General features: G+C 46.6%; 1 protein-coding gene across 2 annotated transcripts in view; it reads left to right on the forward strand.

Annotated features, from left to right (window-relative positions):
• LOC115577944 (trafficking regulator of GLUT4 1) overlaps positions 1 to 13,122 on the forward strand; it is a 17,907-nt gene extending 4,785 nt beyond the window's left edge. The window contains exons 2-6 of one of the 2 annotated variants that reach the window (XR_003983315.1): positions 6,653 to 6,938; positions 8,123 to 8,412; positions 9,166 to 9,298; positions 9,613 to 12,557; positions 12,588 to 13,122. Coding sequence is in view for 1 of the 2 variants with exons in the window: in XM_030410804.1 (XP_030266664.1) it covers positions 6,707 to 6,938; positions 8,123 to 8,412; positions 9,166 to 9,298; positions 9,613 to 9,629 (672 nt within the window). In the remaining variant the exon portion in view is untranslated. Of the gene's footprint in view, positions 1 to 6,652; positions 6,939 to 8,122; positions 8,413 to 9,165; positions 9,299 to 9,612 lie in introns of both variants that reach the window. The other variant, XM_030410804.1, reaches the window with a different exon arrangement.
• Positions 13,123 to 15,467: the final 2,345 nt, after the last annotated feature.

The following is a 15,467-nucleotide window of genomic DNA, read 5'->3' on the forward strand; positions in this document are numbered from 1 at the left end:
TGTGGAGGGAGAGACTGCGTCTGTCAGCAGCGCTGCAGCGTTTCCTCCTCAGGGAAACACAGCGACTCATCCATCCAGTGCGACAGCTCGTTACGCTGTTCAGTGTGAAGCTGCTGCAGCTCAGCTTTCCCCAAATCTGCTCTTTAAGAAGCAGTTTGTCCTGCAGCTCTGATCAATGAGCCTGAGTGATCGGTGGCGTTCACAACAACCACGCTGCTGCTGCTTATTAATCACAGGAACATTTATTCATAGAGACACGATGAGCGGAGGATGAACACAGACGCAGCTTCACATCTGAGGCTTTAAAGATATAAAGTAAAGAAGTTATTTAAAAATAACCCACGTGTTGGATTCAGGCTGGATTTAGATTATTAAATAAAAAGACAGATTCTAACATGTGCTGATGACTGACCTTCATTATTCTGTTCTGTGTTTTTACAGGCAGATTAAATCAGTTCAGCAGATAAAAATGATACAAATATCACTTTAGTTACACTTAATGTTCCATTATATTAAACAGGATCATGTTGAGTCAGTGTAAATAAATTAAAAACTAGATGGGAGACTACGGTGGCCCTGAAGGTCAAAACACAGACAGCATTTTCTTGTTTGTGATGAAAGATTAGATTAAATACATAAAGTCAATATTTTGTCATCATGTCTTTGATCAGTAAAGTTTCCTCACGTGTTCAAAGCTTTTATATTCCCGTCAGTTCTTTAATAATCCTCCAACCGCTCAGTGAATCTTCTTATTTATCAGAGACGGTGTTGTCCAAACGTTTCAGCCTCTCGGCCACACCAGTGTTTTATATATATACATACATACATACATACATACATATATATATATATATATATATATATATATATATATATATATATATATATATATATATATATATATATATATATATATATATATATATATATATATATATATATATATATATCCATCCATCCATCCATCCATTTTCGACCGCTTATCCGGGGCCGGGTCGCGGGGGCAGCTGCCTGAGCAGGGACACCCAGACTTCCCTCTCCCCGGATACTGCCTCCAGCTCTTCCGGGAGGACCCCAAGGCGTTCCCAGGCCAGCTGGGCGACATAGTCACACCAGCGTGTCCTGGGTGTTCCTCGGGGTCTCCTCCCAGAGGGACATGCCAGGAACACCTCCCGAGGGAGGCGTCCCGGGGGCATCCGAAACAGATGCCCGAGCCACCTCAGCTGGCTCCTCTCGATGTGGAGGAGCAGCGGCTCTACTCCGAGCACCCTATCTCTAAGGGAGCGCCCTGCCACCCTGCGGAGGAAACTCATTTCGGCCGCTTGTATCCGGGATCTTATTCTTTCGGTCATGACCCAAAGTTCATGGCCATAGGTGAGGGTCGGAACGTAGATTGACTGGTAAATCGAGAGCTTCGCCTTTCGGCTCAGCTCTCTCTTCACCACGACGGACCGATACAAAGACCGCATTACTGCGGCCGCTGCACCTATCCGTCTGTCAATCTCACGCTCCATCCTTCCCTCACTCGTGAACAAGACCCCAAGATACTTAAACTCCTCCACTTGAGGCAGGAACTCTCCTCCCACCTGGAGGGAGCAGGCCACCTTTTTCCGGTCGAGAACCATGGCCTCGGATTTGGAGGTGCTGATTCTCATCCCAGCCGCTTCGCACTCGGCTGCAAACCGCCCCAGGACATGCTGGAGGTCCCGGCTCGAAGGAGCCAACAAGACCACATCATCCGCGAAAAGCAGAGATGAGATCCATTGGCTCCCGAACCAGATCCCCTCCGGCCCGTGGCTGCGCCTAGAAATTCTGTCCATAAAAGTAATGAACAGAACCGGTGACAAAGGGCAGCCCTGCCGGAGTCCAACATGTACTGGGAACAGGTCTGACTTACTGCCGGCAATGCGAACCAAGCTCCTGCTCCGGCAGTACAGGGACCGTACGGCCCTTAACAGAGGGCCCCCGACCCCGTACTCCCGGAGCACCCCCCACAGTATGCCACGAGGGACACGGTCGAATGCCTTCTCCAAGTCCACAAAACACATGTGGACTGGTTGGGCAAACTCCCATGAACCCTCGAGCACCCTGCGGAGGGTATAGAGCTGGTCCAGTGTTCCACGGCCAGGACGAAAACCGCATTGTTCCTCCTGGATCCGAGGTTCGACTATCGGCCGAATTCTCCTCTCCAGTACCCTGGAATAGACTTTCCCGGGGAGGCTGAGGAGTGTGATGCCCCGATAGTTGGAACACACCCTCCGGTCCCCCTTTTTAAATAGGGGGACCACCACCCCGGTCTGCCAGTCCATAGGCACTGTCCCCGACTGCCACGCGATGCTGCAGAGACGTGTCAGCCAAGACAGCCCCACAACATCCAGAGACTTGAGGTACTCAGGGCGGATCTCATCCACCCCCGGTGCTTTGCCACTGAGGAGCTTACGGACTACCTCAGTGACTTCGGCTTGGGTGATGGATGGGTCAACCTCTGAGTCCCCAGCCTCTGCTTCCTCTATGGAAGGCATGTCAGCGGGATTGAGGAGATCCTCGAAGTATTCCTTCCACCGCCCGACGATGTCCCCTGTCGAGGTCAACAGCTCCCCACCTCCACTGTAAACAGTGTTGGTGGAGGACTGCTTCCCCCTCCTGAGGCGCCGGATGGTTTGCCAGAATTTCTTCGAGGCCGACCGGTAGTCCTCCTCCATGGCCTCCCCGAACTCTTCCCAGACCCGAGTTTTTGCTTCCGAGACTGCCCGTGCTGCCGCACGCTTGGCCTGCCGGTACCCGTCAGCTGCCTCAGGAGTCCCCCGGGCCAGCCAGGCCCGGTAGGACTCCTTCTTCAGCTTGACAGCAACCCTTACTTCCGGGGTCCACCACCGGGTTCGGGGATTGCCGCCGCGACAGGCACCGGAGACCTTACGGCCACAGCTCCGGACAGCCGCGTCAACAATGGAGGTGGAGAACATGGTCCATTCGGACTCAATGTCCCCAGCCTCCCTCGGGATCTGGTCAAAGCTCTCCCGGAGGTGGGAGTTAAAGATCTCCCTGGCAGAGGGTTCTGCCAGACGTTCCCAGCAGACCCTCACGATACGTTTGGGTCTGCCAGGTCTGTCCAGCTTCCTCCCCCGCCAGCGGATCCAACTCACCACCAGGTGGTGATCAGTTGACAGCTCAGCCCCTCTCTTCACCCGAGTGTCCAAGACATACGGCCGGAGGTCAGATGACACGACCACAAAGTCGATCATTGATCTCCGGCCTAGGGTGTCCTGGTGCCACGTGCACATATGGACACCCTTATGCTTGAACATGGTGTTCGTTATGGACAAACTGTGACTAGCACAGAAGTCCAGTAACAAAACACCACTCGGGTTCAGATCGGGGAGGCCGTTCCTCCCAATCACACCCCTCCAGGTAACACTGTCATCGCCCACGTGGGCGTTGAAGTCCCCCAGGAGAACGACGGAGTCCCCGGTTGCAGCACTCTCCAGTACCCCTCCCAGGGACTCCAAGAAGGCCGGGTACTCTGCACCGCTGTTCGGCCCATAAGCCGAGACAACAGTGAGAGTCCTATCCCTGACCCGAAGGCACAGGGAAGCGACCCTCTCGTTCACCGGGGTAAACTCCAACACATGGTGGCTGAGCTGAGGAGCTATAAGCAAGCCCACACCAGCTCGCCGCCTCTCACCACGGGCAAATCCAGAGTAGAAGAGAGTCCAGCCTCTCTCAAAGAGTTGGGTTCCAGAGCCCAGACTGTGCGTGGAGGTGAGCCCGACTATTTCTAGCCGGTACCGCTCAACCTCCCGCACCAGCTCAGGCTCTTTCCCCCCCAGTGAGGTGACATTCCATGTCCCCATGGCTAGAGTCACCATCCGGGGATTGGGCCGCCGGGGCCCCCGCCCACGACCGCCACCCATATCCCTCTGCACCGGCCCCTTCTGAACCCTCCCGCGAGTGGTGAGCCCACGGGAGGGCGGGCCCACGTTGCAGAGACCCGGCCACCAGGCGCTCGCCTGCGAGCCCCAACCCCAGGCCTGGCTCCAGGGTGGGGCCCCGGTGACGCCGATCCGGGCGACGTGCACGTCCTTGGTCTTGTTATATTCATCAGGGGCGAGTGAACCGATCTTAGTCTGACCCGTCACCTAGGACCTGTTTGCCTTGGGAGACCCTACCAGGGGCATTAAGCCCCGGACAACATAGCTCCTAGGATCATTCGGGTGCTCAAACCCCTCCACCACGATAAGGTGCCGGTTCAAGGAGGAGCATATATATATATATATATATATATATATATATATATATATATTTATATCTGCAGCTGATTAACACTTTTATTGGTGTTTCTGTTTAAAGAGGCGTTCAGTGAGTCTAAATAAACTCCAGCAGCGACCCGCGGGACTCAAATCAAATACTGACTGAGCTCATGTCCACCTACACAACGACCAGGAGCCAGAAACCTCCAGCCCACACACACACACACACACACACACACACACACACACACACGCACACACACACACACACACACACACACACACACACACACAGAGATCTGTGTGTTTATATTTATAACCCTGGAGGAAACAGAAACGGTCTTGTTGTTGCTCTGGATGGTGGATCTTGTTGTGAGTCGTTGGTAACTTCCTGTGGTTTGTTGAAGTCTTTACAGATAAACTAACTAACATCTTAAAACAGATCTCACCACAGCGTCCTTCAATCTTTCCTCAGCAGATGGAGTTTAGCACAAAGTCTCCTCCCTGTTGTCTTAAAGGTCGAGTCTGAAAGTTCATTATCACGATGTTAAAATGTTTATTTCTGATCCAGAGAGTAAAAATGTTGGAAATGTACGTTTCTGCGACCACAGATGTTGCAGCTTTACGTTTTTTCGGTTCAGTTTTCAGTTTCATGCTGTGACAGCGCTGTTCTTCGCGGTCTGGACGGGGTTTGAAAGCATGTTTCGGTTTAAAAGACATTCTGTCGCCACAAAACACGGCTAGAAACGTCCTGCAGCTGGCGTCTGTGTGATAATGTGACAGGTTTTATATTTGTAGATATGAAACATGTTCTGACGTGCTGAACGTGAAGGAAACTGTGTTTTAATATTCAGAGTACATGAACGCTGCAGACTTACTGCTGTCTGCAGTTTCATCTGAGAGATGTAATAATGTTCTTTTATTACAGCGCAGAAGTTTAATATTCTCTCTTTAATCTCCCGACTCAGTTTTTAATAACACAGCAGGTGTTCAGTCTCACAGTGTGAATACGAGCGATGCTGCAGCTCTGCCGTCTCACTTTGCTGCAGGATGTTTGTGGGGTGAATGAATTTAAAACCTGAAGTTTAAAGCAACAAAAACCATCAGATCAGTCGTCCAACAGCAGAACAACACATGATGATGAACACACCAACAGCAGAACAACACATGATGATGAACACACCAACAGCAGGACGGTAGTTACTGATTTAATCTAATTCAATCTGAACCAGGACGTTTCACAGCACGAAGAACGGTCCAAAAGTTATGTGTCAGTGTGTGAACTGTTTTTCAACTAGCTTTATTTTGAAAGCCGTTGCGTGTCACGTATTGTTGCTAACTTCTTGTGTCATAGTTTAAAGCTTCAGGCCGCTTAACGAGCTGCTGTGTTAATGAGCTGGAAGTCAGAACGTGTTGAAGCTTTTCTGTCCAACAGTTTCCTGCAGATTGTCAATTTGCACATAAAAAATCCTGAGCAGAAACTGTGAAAATTAGAATAAGTACATCGTTTTTAATTTGTAGCTGAGGTGGAAGAGTTGGTGTATCAATAACAGCAAAATGTGACAGAAGTGGATGAAGCGTTTTGTCGCAGGACTCGAGCGTTTGACTTTTAGTTGAACATCCAAGTTTTTATTCTACCACAGAAATCGAAACTCAAGTAGTGCAGCATTTTATTGTTGAGCTGAGGAAGAAACCAAGAAGCATCCAGCTGAACACAAACACTCTGCAGAATTATTCTGTCTCACAAAAAGTCGTGAAGCCAAATTAACAATGAGAAACTTGATTCATCTCCAGCTTCAGTTTGAACTTTACTTTAGACATTTATTTATCCCACATCGGGGAAATGTACTCGTCACGATAGCAGGTGGACAGACATTCAATAAGTACAGGACTTAGAATACTAAATAAAATACTAAAAAAGATTTGAATCAGAGAGAAAAGATAAAATAAAATATAGAGAGTACAATACGTTATGTGCATTATATACATTTAAGTAAAGTGTCAAAGTATTGCTTTGTTGCGGTTGGCTGCATAATAAAAAGTGTTTAAATACAGTGTTAACAATGAAACACTTTTTATTTAAGCCTGTTTCTGTGCTGCTGGAGGTTCTTCCTGCAGTCAGAGCTGATCAGGGATCAGATGAGGACGATCATTCGGCTCTCGTCTGATCCATAAATAAGTTTGGTGTCTGAGGTTTGTTCACGTCTGATTTCCTCAGCTGCTCACACACAGTCGACTCTCAGCAGGACTTTCTTTATTTTTCACATCAGAGTCTCGATTCTTTCATCACGTCCTCTAAAAGTTCCATTTATAAACGACTGTTGACTTTTTAAATATTTAACGACGACGTCTGGTGTTGTTCTGTTGTGCAGCCAGTTGATGATCAAACACTCCGTCTCTTCCAGCTCGCTCCCCGCCTTCAGCTCCTCTTCATCACTCAGCTTCATCCTCACCGTCTGATGGCCAGCAGTCCCAGCGCCGCCCAGCCGTCCAGCAGCATGGAGGCGTCCCAGCAGCCAGACCAGCCAATCGGCACGCAGCACGACGGAGAAGCCGACTGCACCGCCGTGACCTCTCAACCGCTCAGCGCAGAGCATCAAGCCCCGCCCTCCACGACGGACGATGCCAAACCAACAGAGGAGAGCAAAGACATGGAACACCTGACAGTGATCAGTGAAAACATGGAGACCAGTAAATACACCTGTCCTTACCTGTGCATGAGCCTCCAGGGACACCGTCCAACACTCTGTTCAGTGTTTCACTCCATCATCTCTTTTCTCTGTTCTCCCTCTAATTCTAATCTGCAGGGAAGATTCTGCTGCCTGATGTCAACTTCTACTGTCAGCACATTGTTCTCTAGTAAAGACTCTAGTAAAAGTAGAAGTACTGATCCAGCTTGTTTACTCCAGTAAAGTAATAGATTACAGGCTCTGACATGTACTCAGAGTATCAGAGTAAAAAGTCTCCCTCTGAAGGACATTTGTGGTCAAAGCTAACTGAAGCTCACGTCATATTAATAGAATTCAAAGACTATTAAAGTTAAAGGTAGAATCAGTAGGATTTGTCCCAGCTGTTCCTGAACGCACCACAAAGACAGTTGATTGTTGAGTCTCATTCCCAGGACGTCAAATAGACACATGTTGGGTTGGTAAAGCGTCCCGAGCAGCAACAAAGAGAGAAAATCAGAAACTCTCTGCAGATACGAGACACTAACACGCCTTTTCTCCACATTCCAGTCTCCCTCTCTGTCTGTTTACGCCTTCTTACGGCTTTTACGTCTTTGTCTCGTCTCGCTGCGTCTGCCGTGCGTGATGTGCTCTGATTGGTCCACATCAGTCTGCTGATGCTGGGAAATAACAAGAATCCAGAATTCACCTCAGATGCATCAAACTAAAGTAACGAGGCTGTTCTGAAGCTGTGAGGAGGAGAAAGTTCACATGTAGAGAGGAGAAGTCACACAGATACTCAGAGTACACAGACAGGAAACATGTAGTGAAGGAGAGTAACTGAGTATTTGTACTTAATTACTTCCCATCTCTGTTAATTGAGTTGTTACTTTAGATCAAATGGAGGCATTTTTATTGCCGTTAACTTTGAAGAATCATCTGGATGTTTTATTATTTCTACTTCCAGATCTCATATTGAGCATGAAAACAGGTGAACGAGGTATTTTGTAATTTTTTTTAAAAATTTCATGTTAAAATGTCGGGAAAGATTCCAACCAACGATTTGTTAGTTGGTCTAAATTCCTTCTGACTTCCTGTCTGACTCTCAGTTCCAACTTTTATAAGACGCCTCACAAACAGAATTCTGTAAAAGGATGAAATCTGTTGTTACTTATTAAAATCATTCTCTGTAAACTTCTTCTCCTCCAGGTAACGGCGTCGGTCCCGTCCGGGTCGACTCGTCTCCCACAGTGTCCTCTGTGTCGCCCAAACTTCACGCTAAGCCGGGCGGTCACGCTAACGGTCGGCCTGGTTTGGGCAGCCGGTCCGGCTCGGTTTGTGCGGGCTCACCAAGGCCCTCGCTCACCCGCCAGCCCAGTGCCATCACAGAAGCCACTGTGGACGGGTCCAAGCCGAGAGACTACCTGTTCCTGGCCATCCTGTCCTGCTTCTGCCCGCTGTGGCCCATCAACATCGTCGCCCTCACCTTCTCAGTGATGGTACGACTGTAGAAACACACACAGATACTCATTAAGATTCAGGATTCAGAAACTTATTTGTTTATTAATGAAGGCAATAAACAATAAAGTTCTTCACTGAAAAGAAATCCAGAGATTTTATTCTGATCACGATGTTCATAAAAGAAATATTGACTTTAATGTGGGATCCAGTCAGAATATCTCAAGTGAGCTCGAAGCTGCAAACAACAAATATCTGGTGCTTTATCCAGACTTTATGCTAAACTAGCATTTTTACCAAAATGTCAGATTTGGCTGCAGAATCGATTCTTCTGTCACAACTATCAGACGAATGTGAAGAAGAAGTAAATCCACGTTAATCTTCTGTGTTGAGACCATTTGGTTAACATCAGATGGTTCTGAAGGTTCTGACGGTTCTGACAGTTCTGGTCTTTGAAGCTAACGTTGCTCATTAGCTGTGATGCACCATAATGTTTTAGACAAACCTCAGAGTCATTTATTCTCAGCAAGTGACTTAAATAACCTCCATGACACCAGTTCTACATTAGCAAACAAGCTAACTAGCTTGCCAACCTTAGAGAAGGATTCTAACTGGCTAGAGCTAGCATGTCCTCCACTGACAAGCATGTTAGCCTTTAGCATGCCAGCTAGCCCAGTGGGTTGTTGTTATCACCAAACCAAGACAGTTTGCCACTTCCTGTTGTGACTGTTTAAATAACCAAATGTACGAATGCTGATGAGTTGAAGGTTGAAACGTCTCTTCACTGTGTTCAGTCCCGAAACAGTCTGCAGCAGGGCAACATCGACGGCGCTCGTCGTTTGGGCCGCAACGCCATGATCCTGTCCGTCGTCGCCATCCTGGGAGGGATCGCCATCATCGCCGCCGCCATCGCCCTCAACTGGGGAGGTAAGTCACATCGCTCAGCCTCATAGATCTGGTTTATTTGGAGACGTTTAGACAGTTAAAAAGTTCTGCAGGTTTATCAACACGACACTGATGAAACTCAGACACCACGTGATACCAACGGTGTTATTCTATTGGCTGACAAACAAAAAAACATATTAAAATGATTAATTCACAATCAGAATAATGTTTGAAGGAGAACAGAGACTTCAACGGACATGCTCTGTAGATGTGTTATCTTTAAAAACATATAAAAATGATCAGTATGATCTTTAAATATCTTTAATTATCTGTAATTCTGTCTCGTGTGTCTGCAGTGATTTTAAAGTCCTGATGAAGATGACAACAATCGGCTGGAATGGCGAGACTGACTTCATGACGACATCTGACCGACACGACACCGTCCCCTCTGATTTCCTGAAGCACTATCGTTCTCAAGCGCCTGCACCAGATGAAAAACAAACCCGTTCCTGTACTTCGCTGTTGTTTCTTGCTGCACGACGAGCATGATCCGCCTGACGCTCTACCTCCAACAACCCTCCCGACACGCCGCCGCCGGAAGAGGAGCAACGGAAGGATGACGAGACGTTCTTTGATTCTGTGGCAGCAGCTCATCTCCTCCTCAGACCACTTTCTCTCAGCGATGATCGAGTGCGTCTGTTGTCATGGAAAACCACATCTGTCTCCAATGAGACGGGATTATTCTGATCTCCACACGAGGCGATCAGTAACGGTGCAAACTTTTGGGACGTGGTTTTCACTTTTGATGCCAAAAAATGGAGACTGGGAGATTCTGCTGCTGCTGCTGCGACGGTTCAACGTGAACTGAAGACAAACTGTTCAGTGAAGGCGCACACACACACACACGCACACACACACACACACACACACACACGCACACACACACACACACACACACACACTGCTGCTGCTGCATGGTCGTCATGGCGAGCCTTTTCTTCTCCAGCTGCTGCTCCACATCTGGGACTCCATCGAGGTTTCCTGTCATCGATCTTTCTGAAAAAGTGTTTTACTATCAGTATTTTAATACAGTGAATAATGATCCACCACAGACCTTCATATCAGCTCAGAGTTGAAGGACAGAATCTCATATTCAGAATCAAACAACATCAGTCCGTCTCTCAGTACTGTCTCACTTCCTGTCTGTGGCTCTCTGCTCCGGGCTCGTTGGTTCCTACTGAAGACGACTACACACATTTATCGTGACCCACTGCAGCCTGCGTGAGTGTGTGACGAGAGAGAGAGCTGTGTGTTGCCTCTGATTCAGACGTAATGAAGTGTTGTGTCTGAACACAGGAGGTGCAGGGTTTCATTTAATGGACATGAAGTCAGTTTGTTTCCGCTCTGATCTGCAGAGCTGCTGAATGATCGCCGTCACAGATCTCACAAACCCACAACGTCACCTCGACCCTTCTGTTCTCCAGCCGTCAGTCTCTTTATGCCAAACGACACCGAAATTATTATTTAATAAGTCTTCATGGATTTTATTTTAGTCAATAAAATACATGAAGATTTTTCAGTGCAGCTGTTTCGAGAAATAATCAACCCGACTGATAGAAACACTGTGAAGTCCGCTGTGTTCCCACTACGTACTGATTATACGTGCAGTAATTGTACTAATTATCTTAATGATGCAGTTACTGTGAGAGAACATGAACCTTCTTTAGCTCTTTGAACAGGAAATAAAACAACACTTCATGTGCTGACGGCGTCTTTCAAACAAAGTTCAGACTCAAACTGTAAATAAATAAACTCATGAGTTTGTTAAACTGTTTGTTACAAAAGGCAAACGATTTAACACGTTTAACTTTACGTACTTTCCAGATTAAAATTATTGATATAAAATGTAATCAACAACTAAAATAAGATGTTTTTTATCACTTAAGATCAGATTATAACAAGAACTTCACAAACTACCAGACAGAATGTAAAGTCATTAATATTCATAAATCATAATCGAATAATATTCTGCATGATGAACTTAGAAAAGAATATTTTTCTACTTTGATTTATACTTTTAATTTAAAGGAGATTTATTTTGTGTCCTTCAGTGTTTATATGTTTCTGCATGTAAAAGATCTCGAACACGTCCGCACCAACAGAAGCTCCTCCGTCCCACACACAACACTGCCCCTGAACGCCTCGTCAGCAGCCCCGCCTTTAGTTCTGTGACTTTGTGACATCACAATACGTCACCATGGCACACATTTGCATGATTTATGAATTAGCATGTATGAAGCGATTTAGCACAGCTGCTACTGTTGTTGTTAGCCGCGCTGGCTCAGGCGTGTGTGAGCTGACCAATCAGAGCAGACTGGGTGTTCAGGGGGCGGGGCCTTAAAGAGACAGGAGCTGAAACAGCCGCGGACAGTTTGAGACAGTAAAGCATGAAAACATACTCCAGTAATAACCCAGAAGAAATGACGAGCCTGTAAATCAGCAGAAACAATCTGAGCGCTGTTTCCTCTGCAGTGCATTGTGGGAATTTAGAGCGCTCTTATAGAACCCACAGTTTGTTATATTATATACCTTTTGTATGTTTAATTTTGCCAGTTTTCCAGAGTGACACACAGAAAACCGACAGCTTGTGTGTTAATATGAAGGTCTGTGCTGAACGTCTGCAGCTCTGAGGACGATTACAACGTTTTTAACTCAGCGAACCTGCAGTCTGGATCGTTGTTCTCACTGAGGGAACATCCAGGACACGATGTTCTGTTCACCGTCTTTATACAAACGGACTGGAACCAGCTGGTTCTGACCGGCTGGGAGCTGGACGCAGCTTTGGCTCTGATGTGTCACAGTTTGTGGTTTACTGGCTGATGAACAGCTTGATTTTTACACAGAAATCCTCCACCAACGGCAGAGAGTGTGCCAACCTGCACAGGATCCGTCTCTGTTTGAACGTGTGACTGACGGACGCTCCGAGGAGAGAACGCCGGCCCGCCGTCGACTATAACCCGTGCATGTTTACAGTATTTATCACAGAAGACTGTAGCCTCATTTAACTGTTTGTACATAAATGTTATGACGAGTTCCAACATGTCCGACCACGTTGTCATGGAGATGTGACTGACCCACAATCAACCTGCTGCCAAAAATGCACATGAAGGAGAAAGTTGGAGTAAAAGTTTGGAGAGCAGTGACGCGTGTGAGAGACGGCGTGGAGGTCAGGTGAGGCCAGGTGAGGTCAGGTGGGGTCAGGTGAGGTCAGGTGGGGTCAGGTGAGGTCAGGTGAGGTCAGGTGAGGTCAGGTGAGGTCAGGTGAGGTCAGGCTCAGAGGTGGGGGAGGACGGGGGTCCTGTGAGGTCGCCTCCGCCCTGCCCACACCTCCACTCCACCCCCTCCTGTACTGTATGTAGCATGCCTGTTTACTAATCACATTATGCAAACAGTGGTCCAGCTGGATGTCAGTACGAATGCTCGCTTCAGTGGTTCTGCTCCGGTCGTGGACTCGTACACCGTCTCTGTACAGAACTTGCTTGCGCTACCTCTCAGAGCCGCTACAGTGTCACATCGCTCCACTGATGATTTGAACTGACTGTTAAATCTCTCGTGCTGTCGTTTTGTGTTTTTGCTCGGCTTTGTTTCTTTGGAGATTTTCACTACTAACATCGTATTCATGATATTAATGTGCAGAATTTTAATTGTGAACAGAAAACTGCCCTGAACAACACAAAGAAACGATCCGTTCTGAGGGAGATGGTGAGACGACAGCGAGTTCACGTTGTTCTGTTTACATGCAAAATGGTTTCATACAAAGTCCTGAGAGGCGAAACGATCCAGTGATCCATGAATGGGATTTAATTCTCTTCTCTCCGGACGCAAGAACAGCTGAAGAATGTCGGGATAATCTAAGTTCCTTCATTTATCTCCCAGTTGCCTCTCAGGACTTCTGTAGAACTTCCCGCGTTCCCTCAGCCGACTGACTTCCTGTCACTCTTATTTTCATGCTAACACGCGTGGCGAGCTAAATTAAACCTTGTGGGCGTTGACCCCACGTTGGGCGGCCCAGGTCTGGTTAAATCCTTCAGCTGTTGTAGTTTTCATATTAAGTTTAAGCTAACAGTCCAACAAGGGAGAAAATAAGATGTTAAATACAAAATTCACGTCCGTAGGAGGACATAATTTCAAAATAAGAGTCAAACAGCTTCAACAGCTGAGAGAGAACAGAAACCAAGAAGCCTCGTAGGCTATCGTTTGCTAACACACACGGACGTTAGCTAGAAGTTTACAGGCAACATGATGAAAGTGTAGCAGCTGTGGCTACAGTAGTATTTTAAATATCAGCATTCTTATTATTCTCTTTGCTAACACAGAGAGGAGAAACTATCCTGTTCTGAACAGATCATCAACTGAAAATGATGAAAGTTGGATTTTACACCAAAGATAGAAAAACTATGGATAACTTCAGTGTGAGGCTGTTAGCGAACGTTAGCTCTGTGAGGAAACAGGCGAGCTAACGTTAGCTCGTCTTTCCACAATGTTTTAGCTGCTTAGCTAACATTAGGCTGCTATACTGAACCTGCTGTGCTGTTGCTCTGTTGTAAATTCATATTTTCTTCATAATATAAAACTTAGTAATATTACATTGTTCAAAGTCTCGAGGAGACTTTACGTCTCATATCAGCTGGAAAAGTTCCCCAAAAAAACCCAAAGAGGAAATATAAGACTGTTTGTGATCAGTTGAATGTGAAAATGCTTCGTCAGGCTCATAATTAATATTTAGATGGACATGATTCCCTCAGTAGATGGTCAACGTGCAGCAGCAGCTGTAGACGATATTAATAGTAATTTTAAAAAGCCGTCCATGAAGGATCCGGCTCTTCATATGACTAAATATATTAGAGAATGTTCGACTTGCTGCAGATTTCCTCCGACGTCTCATTTCACTCTCAGTTTAGCGACCGGGCTGTTGAGCTGCTGTGATGTCATCGCTCTCAGCGGCGCCTGGCTGAAGGAAACACGCCTGTGTTGTTTTGTGTTGTGTTGTTTTGTGTAGTTTTGTGTTGTTGTGTCTGAGAGTTGTTCTTTCACTCCCGTTTGTCATTTCATTTCTTTTGTAAACGCTCTTTTGACACCTGATCTTTGTATTTTTATATTTCTATTCCCTCTCTGGATCTTTTGTATTCACGTGACGATCTGCTGTTTGTGACGCTCAGTATAATCTGCTTCCTGATTGCTTTTTTAATTGGCGAGGTGGGCGGGGCCGGGGGCGGGGCTGGGGGCGGGGGGTGGCTGCTGTTAGCATGAGTGGACCGACTTCATTATGTCATTCTCTTATTAGATCTTGCTGTTGCTATCTCCTGACACCGGACTCTTTTTGTGCCTGTGCATGCCTTAAATCGACTGCTTTATGAAGCATCCAGAATGAATAATGTGGATGTTCACATTTATCAGAGACACTGTTGATCTGAATACTGATGTTGAGTATCTGCTCATGTTTGAAGGGAATAAATCCCAGTTCAATACGACGACCTGAGTCTGCGTCAGTCAGTAACACATGTGACACTCGAGGTGAAAACACTGAACATGTTCACACACCTGCTGGGAAAACCAGCAGAGACCAAAACCAGCAGCGAAACACAACGTGTTGTGTTTCGCTGCTGGTTTTGGTCTCTGCTGGTTTATTCTCCAACATAAAATCATCATTAATGTCCCACAGTTTAATCATGAAGCTCTTCATGTGTTAGAAACAGTTAGCGGTTGCTAACGAGTGTCTGAATGAGACTACAGAGGTTGTCGGGGACATTAAACGTCCTCACAGCGAACACGGAGACTCATCTACTCACTAGTCCGTCTTCACAGGCCACTTTAGTTACACACTGTTCTAACTCTGACTTTACAACTTGTACATTGATCAGTTTATAGAAAACCTGGATAGTAATTGTGCAGTAAGACTCTTAGTGGTGGAGACGTTTCAGTCATGTGACCGTGATGTCGTCTGTTTGTAGCCTAGCATTAGCTTCTTACTGCTACACAGTTAATTTAGCTTCACACATCACAGAGTGGAGTTCATCTGTGGAGATTATCTGGATCAACAGGACCTGGACGGATCAGAACCCAGTTCAATGATCCCACAGAGGAACCAGAGAGATGCTAACTGCAGCTAGCTTCAAACATCCGTCACACTGCTGTATTCTGTCTTTATTGG

Source organism: Sparus aurata, unplaced genomic scaffold (assembly GCF_900880675.1).
Source record: "Sparus aurata unplaced genomic scaffold, fSpaAur1.1, whole genome shotgun sequence".
In the NCBI taxonomy this organism is placed as follows: domain Eukaryota; kingdom Metazoa; phylum Chordata; class Actinopteri; order Spariformes; family Sparidae; genus Sparus; species Sparus aurata.